Source organism: Mixophyes fleayi, chromosome 4 (genome assembly GCF_038048845.1).
Source record: "Mixophyes fleayi isolate aMixFle1 chromosome 4, aMixFle1.hap1, whole genome shotgun sequence".
Classification (NCBI taxonomy): domain Eukaryota; kingdom Metazoa; phylum Chordata; class Amphibia; order Anura; family Limnodynastidae; genus Mixophyes; species Mixophyes fleayi.
In genome coordinates this window covers 172,936,750-172,959,780 of record NC_134405.1, presented here as the reverse complement: position 1 = coordinate 172,959,780, position 23,031 = coordinate 172,936,750, and the positions used below count along the sequence as shown (strand labels likewise).

General features: G+C 37.3%; 1 protein-coding gene across 6 annotated transcripts in view; it reads right to left on the bottom strand.

Moving 5' to 3' along the window:
* The window catches only part of TBC1D22A (TBC1 domain family member 22A), a 470,079-nt gene that overhangs the window by 222,293 nt on the left and 224,755 nt on the right, over nucleotides 1–23,031 (bottom strand). For 5 of the 6 annotated variants that reach the window (XM_075208864.1, XM_075208865.1, XM_075208862.1 and 2 more), the window contains exon 10: nucleotides 12,147–12,222. In XM_075208864.1, coding sequence (XP_075064965.1) covers nucleotides 12,147–12,222 — 76 coding nt within the window. Of the gene's footprint in view, nucleotides 1–10,978; nucleotides 11,176–12,146; nucleotides 12,223–23,031 lie in introns of those variants that run through there. The other variant, XM_075208868.1, reaches the window with a different exon arrangement.

The following is a 23,031-nucleotide window of genomic DNA, read 5'->3' as shown; positions in this document are numbered from 1 at the left end:
TTGGGGTGATGCTGCATGGGTGAAACAATGAGTGGGGTGATGCTGCATGGGTGAAACACTGAAGGGGTGATGCTGCATGGGTGAAACAGTGGGGGGGGGCTGATGCTGCAGGGATGAAACAGTGAGGAGGGGTGCTGCAGGGGTGAAACAGTGAGGAGGGGTGCTGGAGGGCACATTGGGGGGAATGATGGAGGAGGGCACATTGGGGGAGTGATGGTGAAGGGCACATTGGGGGAGTGATGGTGAAGGGCACATTGGGGGAGTGATGGTGAAGGGCACATTGGGGGAGTGATGGTGAAGGGCACACTGGGGGAGTGATGGTGAAGGGCACACTGGGGGAGTGATGGTGAAGGGCACACTGGGGGAGTGATGGTGAAGGGCACACTGGGGGAGTGATGGTGAAGGCACACTGGGGTGATGGTGGAGGGTACACTGTGGTGATGGTGGAGGGTACACTGGGGAGATGGTGGAGGGCACACTGGGGTGATGGTGGAGGGCACACTTGGGTGATGGTGCAGGGCACAGTGAGATGAAGAGACAAAAGTGTGACGAAGGGGGCATTTTTTTTCTTTTCTATACTTACCAAATTTATATTGCAAAAAGTGTAAAATTTTATTACAAATAATACATATTCTTCATTTAGATTATTCATAGAACCATAAATGTACGTTGTTTAATGTACTTGTATTACACTCTTTATGAAAGTTAATAATATGATTTGTATTATAAGAAGAAAAGCATTATTGAATTAACAAATAATTTATGAAAGAAGAGGGTGCAGATTTATGTTTTGCAAGGGGCACCAGACATGCTAGCGCTGGCCCTGTCCTTGGCTATCCATTACTTTTCTATAATGGATGAGGGCAGGCCTTAATGACATCTCCTCACCCACCTCGACCACTAACAGAAAATCATGCTGGAATATAAGCAAGTATCATTTTAGATTCTTTGAACCACCTGCATGCTAAGGACAAGTCCCACTCGATTTAATCTCTAAAAGGGTTGAAGAAAGCAAGAACATTCAACCATACTCAGTAAGTAATTAATAAAGGAGTATAATGTGCTATACACCAGAAAAGAACATAAATGCCAAAGATACTGTATTTTTAAATACTGTGTCTCTGTATGGAAGCCTTTACATGGACTTGATATGTTTACACAAACGTTAGAGTTACAATGTGCACTTTCACACAGGAGCAACTTGCATTTTACTTGTTGTCATTTCTGTAAGGAGCAAAGCATATAATTGTGCACAGGAATAGTGTTAATCTTCACAGAAATATTCAATGAAGCCCTGGTCAGAATAATTTCTGGGGACAACTTCTACGATCAGGTTCACAACTAAGGCTATTGGTGAATAAGCATGTACACAAGCAACGAACCAGATGCAATCTCTTACTCATACATGATGTTAAATAGTAACTATTTTGGGTCCACTGGTATGAAAAAAAGGACGTGCTATTGAAATGTGCCTTCAAGTGTTCTTTATCAAACTATTTGTATGGTTCTATTTTTACAAATAAAAAATTGCCCAGCATCTCAAGAAAGGTTTTCAGGAATCACATCAAATAACAGGATACAATTGTAAGCATGACTTACATTTTATTTAGTTAGCATCAAAAAGATTATTCTTGCCCAAAACATTTATGTCATAAAGCTGGAATGCAACATAATTACCAGATATGCTTCAATCAGCTGACAAATGTGCAGATGGAGCCAAACAAGAATATAGCCAAATGCCTAACATCTGCAGAACTTGGATACACAAAACCTCAATTTATTCCAATTTTTACAAGAGCCAATTTGCTATACAGAGCTTGTGCAAAGTGTAACATATTTGGAAGGGTTGAGGACAGAGAGAGGCAGGTTAAAACATTACTTAACCTTTCCTTGCTAGACAGACTAGGAATACATAGAAGAAATACGTGTTGCTGGCTGGCACTGCAAGGATATAAACACTGGGATATAATAACTTAGGTCATACAAACAAACCACCTTATTTGTCCTTGATATTTTGTTCAAAATGCTGAGTTTAGGAATGGTTTTAAAAATGAGATATTTTGCTTAACGAGAATAAGGCAATTATCTCTCAGTGTAAATAAAGAAGCAACAGAAAATTTCAAGGCTGGAAAGTTAATCATTGCTAACAAGCACTTTAAATACTTCATTGAGTTACTCGTTTTCTAGTTAATGGAATATCTGACTGGCAACATTGTATTTGACTGGTTTAGCTGAACTACATTTAAGTAATAGCATAACTTGCACTGTTCTAATGCTCAGGATCAAAGTATACTAGATTCTAAACTGAAGTACATACCAATATGCAAAGTAAATTACTGTAAAAGGCAATGCCACTATTACAGCATTTAAAAAGAAAACCTATTAAATACAGCATGTTATAAGCAAGAACTTTTATTAGTTTGAATTGAAGGCTGATTCACATTAAGGTGTTAAACAAATATGACAAATGTGTTCTTTTAAGTTCTAACTAAACATAAAGTTATTAAGATATGATTATACCTATGCAACGACTAATAGTTCTACAGTGAAGATACAGAAATATTTTATCTATTGGCAAAAACACAAATGAGAAGCTCCACTCATCACAGCTGTCCTGTTGCTCTTAGCCAAAACCTGGAATATTGGCAGAGACAAATATAGCAAAACAGAGTGAGTGTAATGATTACATTGCATCAAATGGTAGCAGTTTTTAAACATGTTACACCCTGCATAACAGGTTTAGTTTATTGTTCTGTCAGTTTGCTGACAATCAATTTATTTCTCCAAACATGAATTACTAATGGCTTTTAATTAACAGAAGAAAATAACATGCATCTGAGCCATAGGGTATTTTTACACATTGAATAAAGTCATTCTGCACAGAGAACAGATAATCATTTGTACTTTTATATGTGAATATAACTAGGAACTGCCAAAATCTGGCCACACATACCAAAGTGAGAGACGGCAACTGGCAGGAATAGCTATAGCCTTCAAAGGAACATTGCCTCCATAGTAGACAAATTATTGTGGAAGAATGCCTGCTTCCCTTAATTCAAGCAGTCTATTTAACAATGTAATATCCTTGTTTTTGGTACCCAATGTGATACCATGTCAGCCTTGAGTAAGAAAGCAGTGAAAAGTACATTTGAATTTAGAAGAAAAAAAAGTTGGTACCGCTAATAACAGTAAGCTTACAAGTCACTAAGGCCTCTTCTGGCAAATTACAAATGAAGTCAGGGTGGCATGACATATATACAGTATACATAGATTACTGAGCATACACAATATAAAACGCAAGTGAACAAACATGGGGGATAATACAGACGGATGTATAGATGTGATGCAATCAAATAATTTGATTGGAAATCATAAATAGCAGAATTTCTGCCGTTACACAAAATGGCTTTCCATACTGGTCCTCATTTGTTGCAAATATATATATCCTTGCAAATTGAGATGTAGTTGGGCGTTAATATGAATTTTGTAAGGATCATGATTATGTCCAAAGATAGAGGTTTTGAATCAGAATACTCTTTCTTGCTGCAATCCTATCCTTGTGTGAAATGTTAGTGCATTTCACATCCATTGTCAGGATGGTACCATCAGGTACAGTAATGGCCAGAAAATAGCCAGTTTATTTAGTAAGTCAGTGATGCCCTGTCAATCACTGACTTTTTTTTACCATGTATTTCAAGATATTTAACATGCAGCGGTATATTTTCCATCACTGCCAGAGACTATATGCTCCTACCGAAATGCTGTGGACACTGCTAAACAAGCATACTTCCAATCTCTCATCAATCCTCAGGCTTCTAACCCCAAACATCTTTTTAACACATCAGTGCCCAGGATCTTGCTTCCTATTTCAAGGACAAGACTGATAACATCCGACTTGAAATGGTATCATCTCCCTCGACCATCAATCAGCTCAATTCCGTCACAGCATCCTCTGACACCCTCTCTTCATTTGATCCTACAAATGAAGAGGAAGTTTCTGCTCCCTTCTTATCTTCCTTTTCTACCTCCTGTCCTCTCGATCAGATACCCTTACAAATTGGTAGGGCCCTGTCTCCTGTGCTTATTCCACTTCTAACTAAAATCTGCACCCTCTCTCTCTCTACTGGTATTTTTCCATCACGGTGGCTAAGTGGTTAGCACTTCTGCCTCACAGCACTGGGGTCATGAGTTAAATTCCTAACCATGGCCTTATCTGTGTGGAGTTTGTATGTTCTCCCCATGTTTGCGTGGGTTTCGTCCGGGTGCTACGGTTTCCTCCCACACTCCAAAAACATACTAGTAGGTTAATTGGCTCCTATCAAATTTGACCCTAGTCTCTCTGTGTGTCTGTGTGTGTATGTTAGGGAATTTAGACTGTAAGCTCCAATGGGGCAGGGACTGATGTAAATGAGTTCTCTGTACAGCGCTGCGGAATCAGTGGCGCTATATAAATGGTGATGATCACTATTCAAGAATGCAGTGATTATTACTATTCTGAACAAACAAAATTCTGACCCAAACACTCTCTCAAATTACTGCTCCATCTCTCAGTTCCCATGCCCCTCCAAACTTGAGAGAATTGCCTACACTCGCCTCATACGTTTCCTGTCTGCAAACAACCTGTTGGATCTTCTTCAATCAGGCTTTCACTCTCAACACTCCACAGAGACTGCGCTGACCAAGGTTGTCAATGATTTGATCACAGCTAAAACTGAAGGTCATTACTCTCTTCTAATTCTCCTGGATCTCTCTGCTGCATTTGACATCGTTAACCACTCTCTCCTCATACAAACGCTACAACCCCTACGTCTTCAAGCCACTGTCCTATCCTGTTTCTCATCCTACCTATCTAATTGCTCTTGCAGTGTTAATTTCTCTGGAACAATCTCCACTCCGCTTCCTTTATCAGTTGGAGTACCACAAGGCTCAGTCTTAGGTCCTTTGCTATTCTCTATCTACACCACTTCCCTTGGAAAACTAATAAGCTTATTTGGATTTCTGTATCATCTCTATGCAGATAATACACAAAATTTTCTATCCTCTCCTGATCTCTCACCATCTGTGTTGTCTCACATTACTGACTGTCTTACTGCCATTATATCTTTGTTGTCCTCTCGCCAACTAAAACTCAATCTTTCAAAAGCAGAATAATATTCCCACCCAACAATAGAAGCATACCTATTTCTGTTGACAATATGACCAAAAATCCCACCCTGCAAGCTCGCTGCCTAGTTGTAATACTTGACTCACAACTATCCTTTGTTCTTCACATCAACTCTATATTACATCATGCTGCATATAATCTAAAAAACATTTCTAGAATAGGTACAAATCTCACACAAGACACAGAAAAAAACTTTAATTCACGCATTAATCATGTCCCGCATCGACTATTGCAATTCCCTCTTTACTAGTCTTCCCAAAATCAGACTCGAGCCACTACAATCTATTTTGCATGCAGCGCCTAGATTGATTTTCCTTGCCAATCGTTTTTCATCTCCTGAGTCACTCTGTCAGTCTCTACATTGGTTGCCTGTTCTTCAACGAATCCAATATAAATTTCTTCTACTAACATACAAGGCCATCAACAAAATTGCACCAACATACACCTCCTCGCTTCTCTCAAAATATCTTCCAACTCAACACCTCTGTTCTGCACAAGATCTGCCTCTCTCTTTCACTCTCATCACTTCCTCCCAATCTTGGATACACAACTTTTTTCAGGCTGCACACACTCTATGGAATTCACTCACTCGCACCACTAGGCTTTCCTCTAGTCTTCAAACCTTGAAGCGTTCTGTGAAAATCCGCCTCTTCAGACAAGCTTATAATATTCCTCAACAACCATCTTAATCTAACTAGGTTACCCTATTACCAGCATCTACACAGCTAACACAAGACAACAACCCTCTGACCAACATAGATGCGTGACTGAGCATACAGCCTACTAAATACCTTGTAACATTTGCATTCTAGCTGGACAAATATTCAGTATGATGTATCCTTGTGTATTAAACCATTGTTCCATGGATTACCTCTCTGTATGTATTACCCAGTATTGTTTTATTACTGTTTGTTCCCAATTTTAAAGCCCTACGGAATCTGCTGGCGCTATAGAAATAAATGTAGAAGATGATGTTGAATATATTATACTGTCCTTCGTTTCATTCCTTATGTATCTTGGACAGCATATAGAACATACCTAGTTTTGGAGTTTCTGGAATTAAATTCTTTGGGTGCAGTGGTCTAGAGGCAGTACATGGATTATGTTTTTCTGTTACTTAGTGCATATATGTGAGGGGTCCATGCTTGGTTTTCTGTAGTAGTGGACCATTGAGATTTGTTTGCATGACAAAAGCACTCCATTTGTCTAATGGTTTGATTAATATGTCCCATAAGCTGTATAAGCTCTCCTTTCCTGGATGGGTCATGTTATAGAAAAGCTTACCAATCGAAATAAACAACGTAAAATAAATGCTATTCTTAAATTGTTGCATGTTTTTATCAAGTTTTGGGTTGGTTAACGAAGGAGGGGTCCTATTAGATTTCTTTTTTTTTATTTTTTATTTTATACTATTTGATTCTTGCTTTGTTGAAATGCTGGGCTCAATCGAGACTGTGTCTTGGAAGTATAGTATTCTATCAAGTATATCTTCCTGAAGAATTCATCCATCTCACTGCTGAATCCTGTTTTGTGTAATGGTTTGTGGGACAGTATGTGAGCCATTTGGACATTACAGTGAGTTCCTCTTTACTTGAAGCATAAACAGAAGTTGAGAGGTTGGCAACACTGCACCTGCTCCTGTGTTTATTAAAATGCCCAAATGGAGATCTGTACTTAGGTGAAACTGGACAAAGTCTCAAAGAGACAAGCTGTATTCTTTCACTGCGGAGCACAAATATATTAACACTTCACTAGGGTGACACTTTTGCAGCAAAAGCCATAGCCTTAGTGATATGGAAAGTGAAATCTAAAAATGCAATGTCATAACTGAAAGTCAAATAAATGTCTGGAAATTTAAACCCATGACAACATTTAACATATTACAAGCAGGACTCAATCTGGGTCTGGGGTTCATAGAAAATTATCAAACATATACAATACACAGCTTGTGGTTGTTTCTTATGCTACATATCTTCAAGGACTCACTATCTCACCTGGCAATAACAGAATACAACACTAATACTTATTAACTATTTGTGCTTCCACATCAATTTATATGATCTCATTGCATGTGTGCATTTGTCTCCCACATATTTGTTTTTTTGGTATTGTATATGGTGTATGCCCTATACTCTGAGTACAAGTATGACATGTCATCTTAACTTCATGTGTTATCTGTCTGAAGACAAGGCCTAAGTGCCTTGAAACCTTGCAACATTATCCTATGCAGTTAGCGATTAAAGGTATCATCTTTTAGTCGATTTCATTTTTTTCCACTTCAAAAGTGGTTTAGCCTCCCAGCAACCTTACTGATAACACAGTAACACCCTTTATTTGAACTACAATGGAAGAAACCACAATGTACTAGGCACAAATGAAACTCAAATCTCATCTAAAGAAGTTATGAAACCTCTATTCTTTTTTTTTTAAATAAGTCCTGTTCCAGAGTACTATCCTTTAAAAGGCAACTCAACCTACAATACATTAGAGAAGAATGAGACTAGCACCTATTCTAGTAATCTTTCCGCCAATTAAATACTCTTTTATAAAACAAATGGACTGTCTAAAAGACTAGAAATGTTGCTTATTGTTTGTGCTATTTTACTAATAAAATGTAAATAAATGATGTGTACTGTATTATGTAAATAAAAGGTCTTCAAACATTTCAATTTACTATACTTCTAGGATGCATTGCTATAATGTATATGTATGTTACATTAAAACAACTTAATATGTTATATAAATATTAATATTATAGTGCTGACTGCATGTGTATCAAATGTAATTAAGATAATAACGTATAATATGAAATCAATTTAAAAAACAAGCAATTGGAGCCATGTTGGTGCCAAATACATCTTCTGAGGAATACTTCCCCATCTACTGTTGGAACTCCCTTCCTAGTAAAATAAATACTGGTTTCGCTTCTCCCCATCTTTTATCATACATTGAGTTGCAGGGAAGCAGCATGCAGAGATACAACACTCGAAAACTCCTACTGAGACTCACAGAAGTGCCTACAAATCATATTAAATATTTCTGGAGTCACAATAAGACCAAAACAGGCAAACTATTTTAAATATAGTAAAAAATTGTTAAAGATGGGCCATGTAAACTACAACCGACCAGTTTTGACAGTTTCCCAAGCAGTGATACGTAGTGATGATGCAGATTGTTGGAACATAGCAACCACTTTGAGATCCAAGTATAATGGGCAAGAGTTTCATAATACACAAGTCCTTTAAAAGAAAATAATTAAAGTGGGCTTCATATTTAAAAAGTATACTATTATATTATTCCACAAAGCCCTAAAGAATATTATATTCCATAAAATGACCCATCACTTTTGAAAGATACTGCTACCTATTTTAGCAGCGATAAAAAGATAAGTGATTATATTTACTGGCTGGAGTATAGAGGGAGCTACCTTTCATAGTATTTAGCTCATATGGCTCACCAATATGGACAAATTAGGTAATTATGACATATTTTCCATTGCAAAACAATTTGTATAAGCAGGTCTCTGTAAGCCATACAACATAGCTTAAAAAAGGAACACTGTATGCTCTGCTCTTGTTTGTATAGCTCACATTTATCAACCATGTATACTCAGATTTAAGCTGGGTACACACTACAGAAATTTCGACCAACTTTTTATGCCGAGCGATTTTACATGCGACCAATGGTCCGATCGCTCGGTCCATGGACTGCATACACACTAGCCTTGTTTAGGACGATAAAGGGAAGAGCGGACGTCCCTTTAGCGACTTTTTACAGCCATGTTGTCGTGAACAATGATTTCAATTTTGTACACACTGCAGCGACATTTGCAGGAAATGTACGAGATACCAAAGACATTAGCATAAAGGGGCAGAGCTTTAGCTATAGTTAACTCCCTTCATTTCTATAAAATAGAAGTTTAGTAATATACATTAAATTTAGAAAAACATTTAACTGCTGAAGTGGAATGCAATGAATATTCCCTAATAATGAAACCCCTTTCTATGTAATGGAATGCTCCATTCTCTGCGTGCATCATCGCTGATTGGTCCACAGCAGAAACAAACGCCCATGTCTGAGTGCATAAAATGACAGAGGAACCTGTTTGGCGCCGAGGAGCGTCAGAAGATGGCGAGTGAGAAAGTGACAGTGGGGGTTGCGGGTGAGGAGAAGGTGTCAGTGGGGTTTGCGGGTGAGGAGAAGGTGTCAGTGGGGGTTGCAGCTATGGAGACAGATACAGAGACGGAGATAGAGTCAGACATGGTGCTGGAAGGGCCAAAAAATGTTGGAAAAGTTAAGGTGGGGAATGTAGATACTCAAGAAGAGCAAAGAGCAAATCCAATAAGCCCAAGAGAGGTGGAGATGATGGTCAAAGTACTGGACCAGGACGACAACGACATTAAAAAAGGTCAGTAGCAGATGTAGTGTAGCTGTAGTGTAGATGTAGTGTCACATAAAGCAATGTAAAAGGCTAATTTATAACCTCATTTTTTATGTCAGAACGAAGAATTAACGGTGAGAAGATACCACTGATACCACTAATGTTACACCTGTTAGCAAACAAGGAAAAATTGAACAAGAAAAATATACTAAAAAAGTTCAACACGAAGGTATTTCATTGAACATGTGTAGACATGTAAATGCTTTGGGCACATACCTGTACCGTTATAACAACCAAAATGGCGCCTGTTTTCCAGAATGTACAGAGGTTAATCCCGCTATTATTGCGATTTCACCACAGGGACCAAAATATAAATATAAACTGATCTCGAGCAGTGTGAAAGGTGAGAAAATGAGAGTATTTATGTCATTGAAAATAAATTACAGATATATAAGTTAAATGGTAAAACATTTTTTATTTCCTTGTTTCGTAGATAAAGAAATCAAAGGGAATAGAAACCCAAGCGACATCAAGACCTGTTCTGCCACAAACCAGTAGCACCTTTAAAAATACTAAATACTAAAAATAACACTCTGCAGTATTCAGCTCTCTGATTGGTATGGGCGCGCTCACTTCTCATGCGGATCTTTCTGACAGCTGTGTGTGTTAAAATTTTTGTACCTTTTTCTTGCAATAAAAATGTTGCTTGAACACTGTGTAGTTTATTCTGGGTACTTCACAATTATAAGTTAATAAAGGTTAATAGAACTTTAATAGGTTATAAAGGTATAAGTGTATAAAGAGTGGATATGAATACTTTGTGGTCATAGACGCAAAGGGTAATAACACACGTGCTTTGTACAAGTGCAATGGTCTGCAGCCAGACAGGTGCAATATACATCGATACAAAACACAGTGATGTGCGGATTCCGCACCACGTGGGACTGGGATTGACATAAAAAATTTACATACACTCGCCCCCCAGGTCGAGGAAGTATCGGAGAATTGTCGTGGATCTGTCGGAAGTTTATACACACTACACAGCGGAAACGAGATTGGAACGAAAATATTAAACGGTACGACCAACCAAATGAGGCGAGAATCGTCCATTTAGGCAGACTTACGACCATCGTGTCACTGTACACACTGACCTGACTTCTGAATGAGCGATCGTATGTCGGCTGTTTGAGCCGATTATTGGACGAAAACAGTGTAGTGTGTACCCAGCATTACCCAATGTAGTAACCTATATTCCACATTGGTGGAAAACCCTAAAAGATTAAGACAACCCTTTTAAGTTAATGCAAATCTAGTTCATTAGCAATTTTATCATGTAACTGGGTAGGTCTAAATCCCTATATTTCTATTAGTACATACAAACATACATTGTTGTAGTAATACAAAGTGGTCTAGAAAATCAAGTTAAAAAAAGCAAAAATAAAATATATCTGTGCATGTACATTATTAAAATGGAAAAGGTCTCAACAGTTCAGAGCAACATGCATAAATATGTTTTCTTCAAAGTATCACTTACAAATGCATTATATCTGAGGGTATGGGGAAAATGTTTGCAAAGACAAAGATATACTTGAAAAGGGAAAGGATTTCCATAGACAATGTTTGCATATTTCTGGAAAAGACAAAAAAAATCCACTTTCAACCTGTTTGCCAGAAATTGCTATTGTTTTGTTTTATTTTAATATTCATTCAAATTATTCTATAAGTGAGAAAATGAGTGAACAGATATTTCTATGTGATGTGTAAAAACTCAGTTTTCTTCTTTTCTGTGCAATTTGATGTTTTAGATTGAACAAAAAACTGATGGAATTAATCTTTTTAACAAGATTCTATTAAGCTATTTCTTAATGGAAGGCAAAAAAAACCATTCATTTTTGTTTTCAATTCCATCATTGACAAGTTAGTGTCACAAAAAGCTTAGTTCTGCTTGGCATCACTTTGTTAATGCCCTGTTCATTAATTTAACAAACTATCAAGAGAATATGTTAAGAATGGGCAAGCATTATCTGAAGAATTTATTTTAATTAAATTTTACAGTGGCATGATGACAGTCAGCATTTCAAAAAGTATATTCTTTTAAGGAATAGGCCTAAGAACAAATCACATTTAAGAGCATACTAATTGAGCTTACATTTTGCTGATATTTTTGTACTTGCACTGCTCTGGAAAATATATGTATTCGGGTGCTAGTGTAAACAAAAAGATACATAACCACAAAGTATACCATGTAAGTACTATTGTCATTAACCAAAGAGGAGACTCAAATCATTGACCTCAACGTGAAATGGATGCCAGCTGTTTGTATCTGGTCATTACTCTGCTGCAAGGAGATTGCCATTGAATTTTTATTATGTAGGCTTAATAGAAAAAATATAATGGAAATGGCTCAAGCTCTAGTAGTTTTCCTTTAAATGATACATAATAGAAATCTTTCAAGTACCACTCTGCCCCACACTGATTAAGGATGACATACCATATGAGAAACTTAGGTCCACATAATTGCACTGATAAGAGACGTAAGATCACCTTTTGCAGTGCTGCAGCTATACATGACACCAGCCAAAGCAGTTCTAAATAACTTACCATCAATACGGCTAACTAGTTCCTCCAACATTTTCACTTTCTTCTGAATGCCTGGTTGTGCAAAGGTGTAGTTATCCTATGGAAGAATATGAAGAAAATACCAGTTTTAGGGTAACTATTGCAGGTGTTAATAAGACAGCTGATAACTTTCTATATATATATATGTCCCAAAATGTTTTACAATACCAATCATTAGAGAAAAATAGATAAGAAAACCACCAAAAAGGGGTATCTAGAAGCTGCCAATAACTGTAAAAAACAATAAATAATACAACAGAAATTCATGGATGAAGAGGGACTCTGGGCTCAGTGTCCCTGAGTGTTTTAATGTGTTATTGGAACCCTCAAATATTTTATATATACAGGTTTTTTTTGCCCCACGGAATACAAGCTACACTCTGTTCTGGATTGTTCAATGAGGAATTTGAAAAATTAGTTGCTCCAGTTCTCTAACTGTAGAGCTTATACCAAGAGGACAGGGGGTAGGTAATAAGATACTAGTTCTTGCTCATCTGGAACTCAGGGTCATTACAGCACATGTCTCATATAGTCCTCTGCCTAGTTTATTACTGAATCTTTCAAATCAAAAACTTATTTACTGCTGGCAGTCATGTGACTTATCAGGCTTGTCTCAATAACATTTTTAATAAAAGACAACTGTTCAAGATACATGCAGCAGAAATTCATAGAAATTAATGCAATTTTAGAGCAACCTAAAGAAAGAGAGACAATAGAGCAAATGATTCTGCCCCCAAATTCTACAAAAATATTCCAGGGATAATGACTCTGTACCAGCAGAAAACAGCCAATGACATTTGAGGAAAGAACAAACTGTACTCATCTCATTCTTCTTTTTTAAAAATTCACAAGAAGACAGAGGAACCAGGGTCTGGTTAATCAAAAGACTCATCAGACTATAGCCTGAAAGCTGGTTCCTGGGAGGTGCAGTTTCGGTGGAATTTACATAATTTTGCAAAGCGGTATCTATTTTTTTCATGTAGATGGTCAGAATTGCCCTTGGCCTTAAGGGGTTGGTCTTAAACATCACTATGCAGAGAGGAAGCATAACAGCAAATCTAATGCCGCTAGCTCCCTATCAGTGCGACCTTGGTTCTCTTAGTTTGGGCACGCAAGATTACCACATGTCACAGACCCAGACTGCCCACATCGCACTGACAGGCAGCAAATAAAAAGCGCATAAGCTACCAGGCTACCTATCAACAAGAAGAAACAAGGATTCTTGCAGTGCAGTGCAGGAGCCTGAAAAAGAAGAGGAGCAGGGGAGGGGATGTTTAAATAGCTGGTGGTGGTCATGAATTGGCCACTGGCTGTTGATAGCTGAGTGGGGTGATGAATTGGCTGGGGAAGGGGAGGGGAGTAGGTGATGAAATGGCAAGGAGGTCATAAATTTGCAGCTGGGGGTTTATAAAATGGATGAAGGGGAGTGATGAACTAGCTTGGGGAGGGTCAACAAATTACTGATTGGGTGGGCTATGGGTGTATTAGCCTGGGAAGACCAGGAGCCGTAATAAGACCCTGAAAGGGACTCAACTATTGGATGGACTAGGATTACATTTTATATGTACATAAAAGCAAATGTACATGAATTACCCAGTGCCTACTAAACAATAAAGGTAAACACTGTTGAAAAAGAGAACATGACTATGAACTTAATAAATGCAAAATTTAAAAGGAACAAGATGGCGCTATTGGTATACTCTAAAACACAAGTACATGAAAGTCTCATATGAGCAATCCAATTAAAAGTCAATATTGATGAGGTTTTCCACTTTACTTCCAATCCTCTTGGTTCTCATATCAATCCATTGAATATGAAACGAAAAAAACATCCAGAAATAGGGTCTTAGAAAAACTTTGGTAAAAGCTTTAAAAAGTTGCACTCCTTATGGTCCCCCTAATCACCGGTGAAATATACCATGTAACATGCAACACCCCGTGATGAAGACTGGATGTCTGAATAAAATGTACACTTACACTAAAAACGGATAAACAAGTCCGGTAGGTAACTTTTTCCTTTTAGTTGAAGTTTTTGTGTACACCGTACCAATGTAGAGAAAGGAAGAGAATTTCTCATGTGTAAAAACGTAGGTACGTTTATTTCAACAACGGCACACATCCCGATGAAACAATAAAAAACATATACTATAAAATCCACGACTCTCTTGTGAAGGTGGACTCTTACCCTCACTCAGAGATAAACGGGCCCGTAAGGAGATGTTTTATGTCCGGGTCCGGATCACCGGCTCGATCACTCACAGATCCCGCTGTTCCTGGGTAGAGGTGAGTTGCCTTTCACGTTCTGCTTACGTCACCTCCTCCTTGCCTCCTCCTTAATTGGATTGCTCATATGAGACTTTCATGTACTTGTGTTTTAGAGTATACCAATAGCGCCATCTTGTTCCTTTTAAATTTTGCATTTATTATTACTTTGAGCACAGAAAGGGGATTTGTGCTAAAAGGATAAAGAGGCTGCATTTGGCTTTGTGCGCAGGGGCTTCCATTATATGTAGCTTTGCATGACTATGAACTTACTGATTATTCACAATCAACTGTATAAGTACTTGCTCACGCTTTAGTCCAGGTTTTAGTGTGTCTTTCAATTACACGTTCTTTTAATTTTATTATTTAAATAAACAAGCAGTTAAAAATTAGTGAGTGAGAATAAGTTAGATTATATAATCGTACTACTTAGACATGTTACAGAGGAAGAGAAAAATAAGACGTGAATATGCATAATGTATAAAACACAAATGGATCAAGTGTAAGCTACTTATATAAACCCATATAGCTAAACTAAGGGCTGGATTATATACGTGTTTGTTGACTTTTTCTGCTGTGTCTTGTTCACTCAGACTTAAAGGCAGAGGGTCATAAAAAATGGGAGGGTATATGGTAACGATAAAAATAGTAGAAAATAAGCATAATATGTACTGTAGTATCAATATACTGATAATGAAAATTTATGTCAATCAATTTTATATTTCTAAAGGCATAATTTTGTCAAATTATGGGAAATTATATGACAAACATTCCCAGTGGAATACAATAACATGTTTGTTTTAATATGTTACAATAATTCTGCTTTGTACATCAAATAAAAGCAATCACATAAATGAACAGATAGTATTGAACATTTACTAGCTTCTCACAGATGCTTTGGATACCGCAGGGAACCAAGAAACAGATCAATGTTAAGCTGTAATAATTATAAAGACTGTGAAACCACAAAAAGAGCACAAGAATTGGACTTCCTTTATTACACCATTACAGAAGGGAATGGTATATTATATGGTCAAGAATCAACCAGAGCAGTAAACATTGACTAGCGCACTTCATTTAAAAAGGAGAAGTATGAGAGACCATTATAAAGATGTAGCTGTATAGCACTTAACTCCTTAGATGTGGTACATTTCTCACAAATAAATCATAATTTTAAACTACAAACCTATTATGGATTGTTATTATACTGCACATGCATCTGATGATTATCTTGCACGCAAGTGAGCAATGTGTCTGGTTCTAATAGTAACATAGTATTTGCTTATTGTGTAGTGACTGTTTTCCCTCTCCATGTCTGCTAAGGAATGTAGTCAATCAGTCGACGCTCAACCTGTCGACAGCCAAACTTCAGTGTATCTACATGGTTAAAACGGTGACATTGTGACTGTCGGCATGTAGTAAAGTTGACAGTCACAATGTCGACATTCAAACAGTAATGCCAGGGCCATTGGGTGGGGTACGTTTTAGCGATTGCCATAATTTCGAGAAGGGCAATCACGACCAAAGATAGCCGATTCCAATAATTCTGATAGCCAGAAAATCTAGACTTACTGTAAAAAAGACACAGAACTGCTATAGTTTTTTAATGCAAAAAAATCCCGACACTTGCATCAATTAATTAATGACATCAATTAAAATGGCGATAGTGACATTTCTGGATTTAAAGTGTCAGAACTTGCCACTTTTATAATGTATTTATCCTAATTGGAACTTTAACACTTACCCTAATGCTGACCCTAAACCTACACCTAAACCTTACATTAGATTATGGAGGCAACAGGTCCTTTCTCATGTACTAACTTTATACTTATATATTTTTTACTTTGTTATTTACTGTATTGTGCCAGCTAACATTGCATTTTGAATGTCGTCATTGCAACATTCGACTTTATGTGTAGACAGTCACAATGCTGCTTTTTTAACTTCATAGACACAATGAAGCTGACAGCATTTCTCCTGGAAAACCTTGGATCCTGGCATTCATGTGGATGTTACTGTGACAAGTACCACCTAAATGGTTTGAGGAACCATGCAAAGACTTCAAGATGTTGACCTGGCCACCAAATTCCCCAGATATCAAACCAAACAAGCATCTGTGGAATGTGCTTGAAAAACATGCCCGAGCCATGGAGGCCCCACCTCACAATTTACAGGACTTAAAGGATCTGCTGCTATCTTGGTGTCAGATAACACAGGACACCCTCAAAAGGTCCTGCAGGGTCCATGTCTTAATGGGTCAGAGCTGTTTTGCACACATAAGGGGGGCCTACACATATATTAGGTAGGTGGTTTTAATTTTGTGGGTTATCATTATATATGGATTGTTTGTTTTTACCTCATTACAATAGTGTTGCTGCATACCTAATAAAAATGTTTCTGCACTATGCATAATGTAGCAAAAAAATCAATAATAATCATCAACAACATTTAAATAATACCAGCAAATTCTGTAGTGCTCTACAATTGCGCACAAACACAGTAATAAAACAATACTGGGTAATACAGATAAAGAGGTAAGAAGGCCCTGCACGCAAGCTTACAATATATGGGACAATGGGAGTTGGCTACATGAGGTTAAGTTTACATATTACATTTTGTTCCAGCCAGAGTGCAAAGGTAAAAAGTGATTTTTATGCTATATGATCCAGTCACACAACACTGTTGGTCATGGGATAAAAGGGTTGTTGTCTTGTGTGAACTGATTACAGGGTGGTAATAGGGTAACCTAGTGATGTTAAGAGGGTGGTTGAGCAATATTCTAAGTTTGTCTGAAGAGGTGGGTTGTCTGATAATACTTGAAGGTTTGTAGACCAGAGGAAAGTCTTGCTGTCCGAGGGAGGGAATTCCATAGTGTGGGTGCAGCTCGAAAAAAGTCATGTAAACAGAAATGGAGTCATGTAATGAGAGTGGATGAGAGATGTAGATTTTGTGCAGAACAGAACATTTCGAGTAGGGAGATATTTTGAGACAACCTAGGAGATGTATATTGCTGTAGTTTTATTGATGGCCCTGTAGGTTAGTAGAAGTATTTTATATTTGATTCTGTAAAAAACAGGCAACCAATGTAGAGACTGACAGACTGGCTCAACAGAGGAAGAACAAGAAAAATCAATCTAGCTGCTGCGTGCAAAATAGATTGTAGGGGTGAGAGTCTATTTCGGGAAAGACCAGTAAGGAAGGAACTGCAACAGTGAATGCGCGGGATGATGAGCGTATAAAATAAAAATTTTGTAATGTTTTGTGTGGGATGCGTGTATTCTGGAAATGTTTTTACATGTATGTCAAATTATGTAAATATAGAGAGTCGATGTGGGGAACAAACGATAGTTCGAAGTAAAGGATTACACCTAGGCAGCGAGCTAGCTAGGTGGGATTTATGGTCATGTTGTCAACAGAAATAGAAATGTTAGGTAGGTAACTTCTGTTGGTGGAGGAAGTGGAGCAGAGGTGGATCCTGAGAAATTATCACTGAAAGAACGATTAGAAAGGTAGGATGAGAACTAGGATAGAACAGTGTCTTGATGGAATTGTAGTGTTTGTATGAGAAGAGAGTGGTTAACAGTGTCAAACGCAGCAGAGAGATCCAGGAGAATTAAAATAAAGTAATGGGCTTTAGTTTTAGAAGTAATCAAATCATTGACAACTTCAGTGAGTGGAGTGCTGAGAACGAAAGTCTGACTCAATCCAAGAGAGAGAGAGAACAGATTTTAGTTAGAGGTGGAATGGGCACAGGAGACCAGGGTCTTCCGATTACTGAGGAAATAGGAACGAAAGGCGAGGAAGTAGAGTAGCATAATAATAAGAAAGTAGATGCTTCATCTTAATTTGTGGGAGAAAATGAAGAGAGGGTGTCAGAGGGTGCTGAGAAAGAATTTAGCCGATTGCTTTTTGAGAAAAATGATACCATTTCTACTCTGATCTTATCAATCTTGTCCCTGAAGGATAATCTTGTCACTCTTGTCCCTGTAGGAAGCAAGATCCTGGGCACTTAAAGTAGTCAGACGGTTTGGGGTGGAAGGATTGAGAAGAGATTTAGATGTGTTAAAAAGGCATTTGTGGTTAGAAGTCTATGCGATTGGAAGTATGTTTGATTTGTAGCGTCCAGAGCATTTTGATAGAAGAGGTAGATTGAAGTATATGTTAAGAAATCATTTGAGGTACGAGATTTATGCCAGCGATATTCTGCTTTTTGAGAAAGCTTTTGATGATATTGTGTTTCTTTATTGTGCCACGGCTGACATTGAAGTCGACTTGGAGTATGAATATTTGCTGGAGCCTTTTGATCAAGGGCTGTTGCAAGGTTTCGGTGAAAATGAGGTATTGCTATATCAGGTGAGGATAATTTAGAGTTTGAAGAGAGAAGATGTTAGAGAGTTAGAAAACTGTTGAAAATAGAGTTAAGATATCTGCGGGTATGTGGAGACTTGGTAAAGTTTGATAGCAGAGAGGTTAAAGTGCTGGTGGTGAGCGTGTAGCTAATAAAGTTATGATCCAAGATTGGGAAAGGAGTGTTAAGGAAAACAATAAATGAGCATAGTCTAAAGAAAACAAATTCAAGGCAAAGGCCAACCCGATGAGTAGCAAAAACAACCAACTGGGAGAGGCCGGGGGCGGACATTACAGTTTTGAAAACAGATTAAATAGATATGGAACGTGGATTAGTAATGGGGATGTTGAAAATATCCAGGATGATGGTGGAGATGTTGAAAGAGAAGAAGTGAGGGAGCCATGCAGAGAAATCTTGATGAAATTGTTAGTTCTGGTCTGCCTCCAGTTCTGCGGGTGTGGGTGAAATGAAGGCCACATTGTGGAAGGGCTGCAGGTGAGGCAGTGTCTGATTGTGTAAACTAGATTTCAGTTATTGTTAGAGGAAGACTTTGTCTACAAATCATCTTGCTATCAACTGCAGAATGCTAGTTATAAAATATCGAGGTGACATTAACTTTACCTATAATTGAAACATTTTCAATTGATCTCACGTAACTGATGTTTAGAATGGTATGAAGTTAGACATAATGTTAAGTGTTATTGAAACCATTTGAGTGCATAATCTTGTATAACAAATTAAAATGATGGATTTAAAAAATAATTTGAACCAAGTGAAATTGTTTCCACACACAGCATTCGAATGAATTTGAGACATTGTTACCTTTCTTTAAGCCTTTAATTCAGAAATGTCATATATGTCTATACAGTACATATGCATTGATTGCATGGCTAATTTATTGTTATTATGGTGGAACAGAACAAATTCAGCACCATGGCTAGCTCTGTTCCATTGTGAACAGATATAAAAGCCAAATATGATCAGAACTGTGATCAAAACTAACAATCTTAAAAGTGATGTCTTTCAAGTGCATCTGAAAAAAGGGGCTTCTCTGACTGATCAGTGCTTCGGATATATATGAGAAGCCACAAAGTATAACTGCAAACATATTCTGTAAGTAAATGTACAAGAAAAGCGGTGAGAGAGCCACACACTGTATGACACTAGACATCAAGCAACTTTAAGGAAATCTGCAGCAACCATGCCATACATATTTTTATATAGGACCACAGCTGAACAATTTGTTGGTATATTGTAAAAAAAAAAAAGTTGATTTCTTTTTTTTGGTAACTGTGAAGTAAAATAAATGTGAAGATACTACTGAACTCCCCATTTGCCACCACCCTTTGCCTGTAAAGTTGTTACTTAAAAAATATAAAAATAGACAGAAAGCACAGCCTAAAAGAAAAGTCAGCAATAAATGTCTATTTTTAAGTAAAAGGCACCTATAAGCACACTGCTGGTTATTGGTCTCTAAAGGGTTGGCCGCACTGAAATATGAATCAAAATCTCTGTGGGGAACTCTATGCAGCATCTTCACATCTTGCATTCTACATTTTACAACGTACACATGTTTATTCATTAAATCCACACATTCTGATAGCTTTCGTATCAATAGGGAAAACAATGAATACAAAAAAAGGACATGTTTCCAGAGCAAGCACAAAAGGAAAGATGCAGTCAGTTGAATCACAAACGTTCAACTGTCAATATATTCCAAAAATCACCACAAACAACGGTAAAGCAGAATAAAAAACAAAACTGGACCCTCACACATCAAAAGGTCTAATTAACATGGGATTAACTATATATATATATATATATATATATATATATATATATATATAGTTAATTTCATGTTAGACCTTTTGATGTGTTGTGAGGGTCCAGTATGTACGTACGTACGTACGTACGTACGTACGTACGTACGTACGTACGTACGTGGGACCACACACACTGGACCCTCACACATCAAAACATCTAATTAACATGAGATTAACATAGGTTCTTTCTTCGAACAGTCGCAGAGAACACGTTCCCAAAGAAAGTCACAAAACCCCAACAGGTCATTTCCCCACATCACGATACAATAAGCCTTTGTGGACGAAGTCTTTTGTGTATCAGAGATATACCTCAGGAATCATGCATTTCCTCTAGCAAGGCTATAACAAAAGTGTTTCTTCCCTGGTCTCTACCAAAAATTATACACAATATCAAAATAAGTGCATTTGCAATTATATAAATAAGCGTCCTGCACTATTTCCCTTAAATAAATTTATACCATAAGTTACTTAAAAGTGATCCGGTCACACCTTCAAACTAAGAAATTAACTGCATGATAATGAATATAAACTGATAAAAAAACGCATTTGAGTCTTTCTATTATTTAGCATAAATCCATAGAAATGAAAATGATGTACAGTATAAACAAAACAATTACACCATATACAGTCATGGCCAAAAGTTTTGAGTGACACAAATATTGGTTTTCACAAAATTTGCTGCTTCAGTGTTTTTAGACCTTTTTGTCAGATTTTGCTATGATATACTGAAATAAAATTACCAACATTTCATAAGTGTCAAAGGCTTTTATTTATTAAGTTTATGCAAAGTGTCAATATTTGCAGTGTTGACCCTTCTTTTTGAAGACCTGTGCAATTCGCCCTGGCATGCTGTCAATCAAATTCAGTGCCAAATACTGACTGATGGCTGCCCCTTCTTGCCTAATTAATGCTTGGAGTTTGGCAGAATTTGTGGGTTTTTGTTTGTCCACCCGCCCCTTGAGGATTGACCACAAGTTCTTAATGGGATTAAGGTCTGGGGAGTTTCCTGCCCAGGGACCCAAAATTTCGATGTTTTGATTCCGGAGCCACTTAGCTATCACTTTTACCTTATGGCAAGGTACTCCATCATGCTGGAAAATGCATTGCTTGTCACCAAAGTGTTCTTGGATGGTTATTTATATAGTGCCGACTTTCAAGCTTCCACCTTCCATTTGCTGTCAAAAGCTATGATGAGCAAAAAATGGGAAACCAACACTAGACTCTAATTGTAGGCTCTGAGCGAGGAGTAATCACCTTAGCAAGAATAAATGGTGAGAGAGGAGAAGGTGTGTCTGGGCTTTGGAACCCAAATGGAATGAGCATTTTTGTGTGGTTTGTAAGTTATAAAAAAAAAAAAATTATAAAAAAAATATCCACAACTCAGATTTGCTCACTTGGCCAAAGATATGGATCAAATGGGTACATGTATGTCAAGATTTGTCTTTGCTTTATATACCTGGTACCAAATATGGATTAACACAGTATACTGGTACCAGATATGGTTTAGCTACATTAGTCTATATTTTGTATACTACAATGGCATCTGTTTTATAGATTATCCACCAGAATATAGCATAGATTTTAACATTGTTCAGAAAGGAGTCAACTTGACATATTGGTCATGGAAATCTAGATAGCTAATTGTAAACTAATTATATGGGTGCAGCATTGGACATATGTATTTTCTGTTTACATACATTTTCACACCTTGCTCTATGAAAACTGGCAGCATCAAAACATATAGAACCTCACTTTGGATATGTGCATAATGTCAGTGAGTACATTTGTTCCTTACTATATCATGTTTATGTGTTTTTTCATTTTTTTCGTTTTTCTGAAAATGATACAATTCTAGCAAATTATTTAGTATTCATTACTTTAACAGTATTGTAGTTATGCAGTAAATATGCGTAAAACATACTGAGCTTTGAAGGAATTCTTACTCATAATTTTTTAAAACATTTGTCAATGGTTACCCACACTGTAATTGCCCACCAGAGCTATTGAACCAATGATCACTTCAGAAGCTGCTGTGTAGGAATATGCAATCTACTTTGGTTTAGTGAGCTTGTTACATGGCAAGCTCTCTCATGGAAATGAAAATTGTAAGCTGCAGCATGAATGGGGAGGAGGTAAAAAAGGAATTCGAAAAATAAATAAGGGAGGAGGAGGTGTAATGGGAACTGTATAAAGGTACACTAGTATGGGGTTGTGCAATAAGGTTCGCAATAGATCACTTACAATTAAACTGAGCTGCTAGTCCAGTATTTGCTGAACAATGGTTTCACTATGATTTCTGCCCATGACACCACAGTGTTTAACATAATACCTCTTTGCGGTTACATTAATTGCTGCTACATTTTGGATTAGGAAAAAGAACAAAAAAATATAAGCTAATAACTGCACTACAGATTTAAATGGTTGCTGTGTGTTC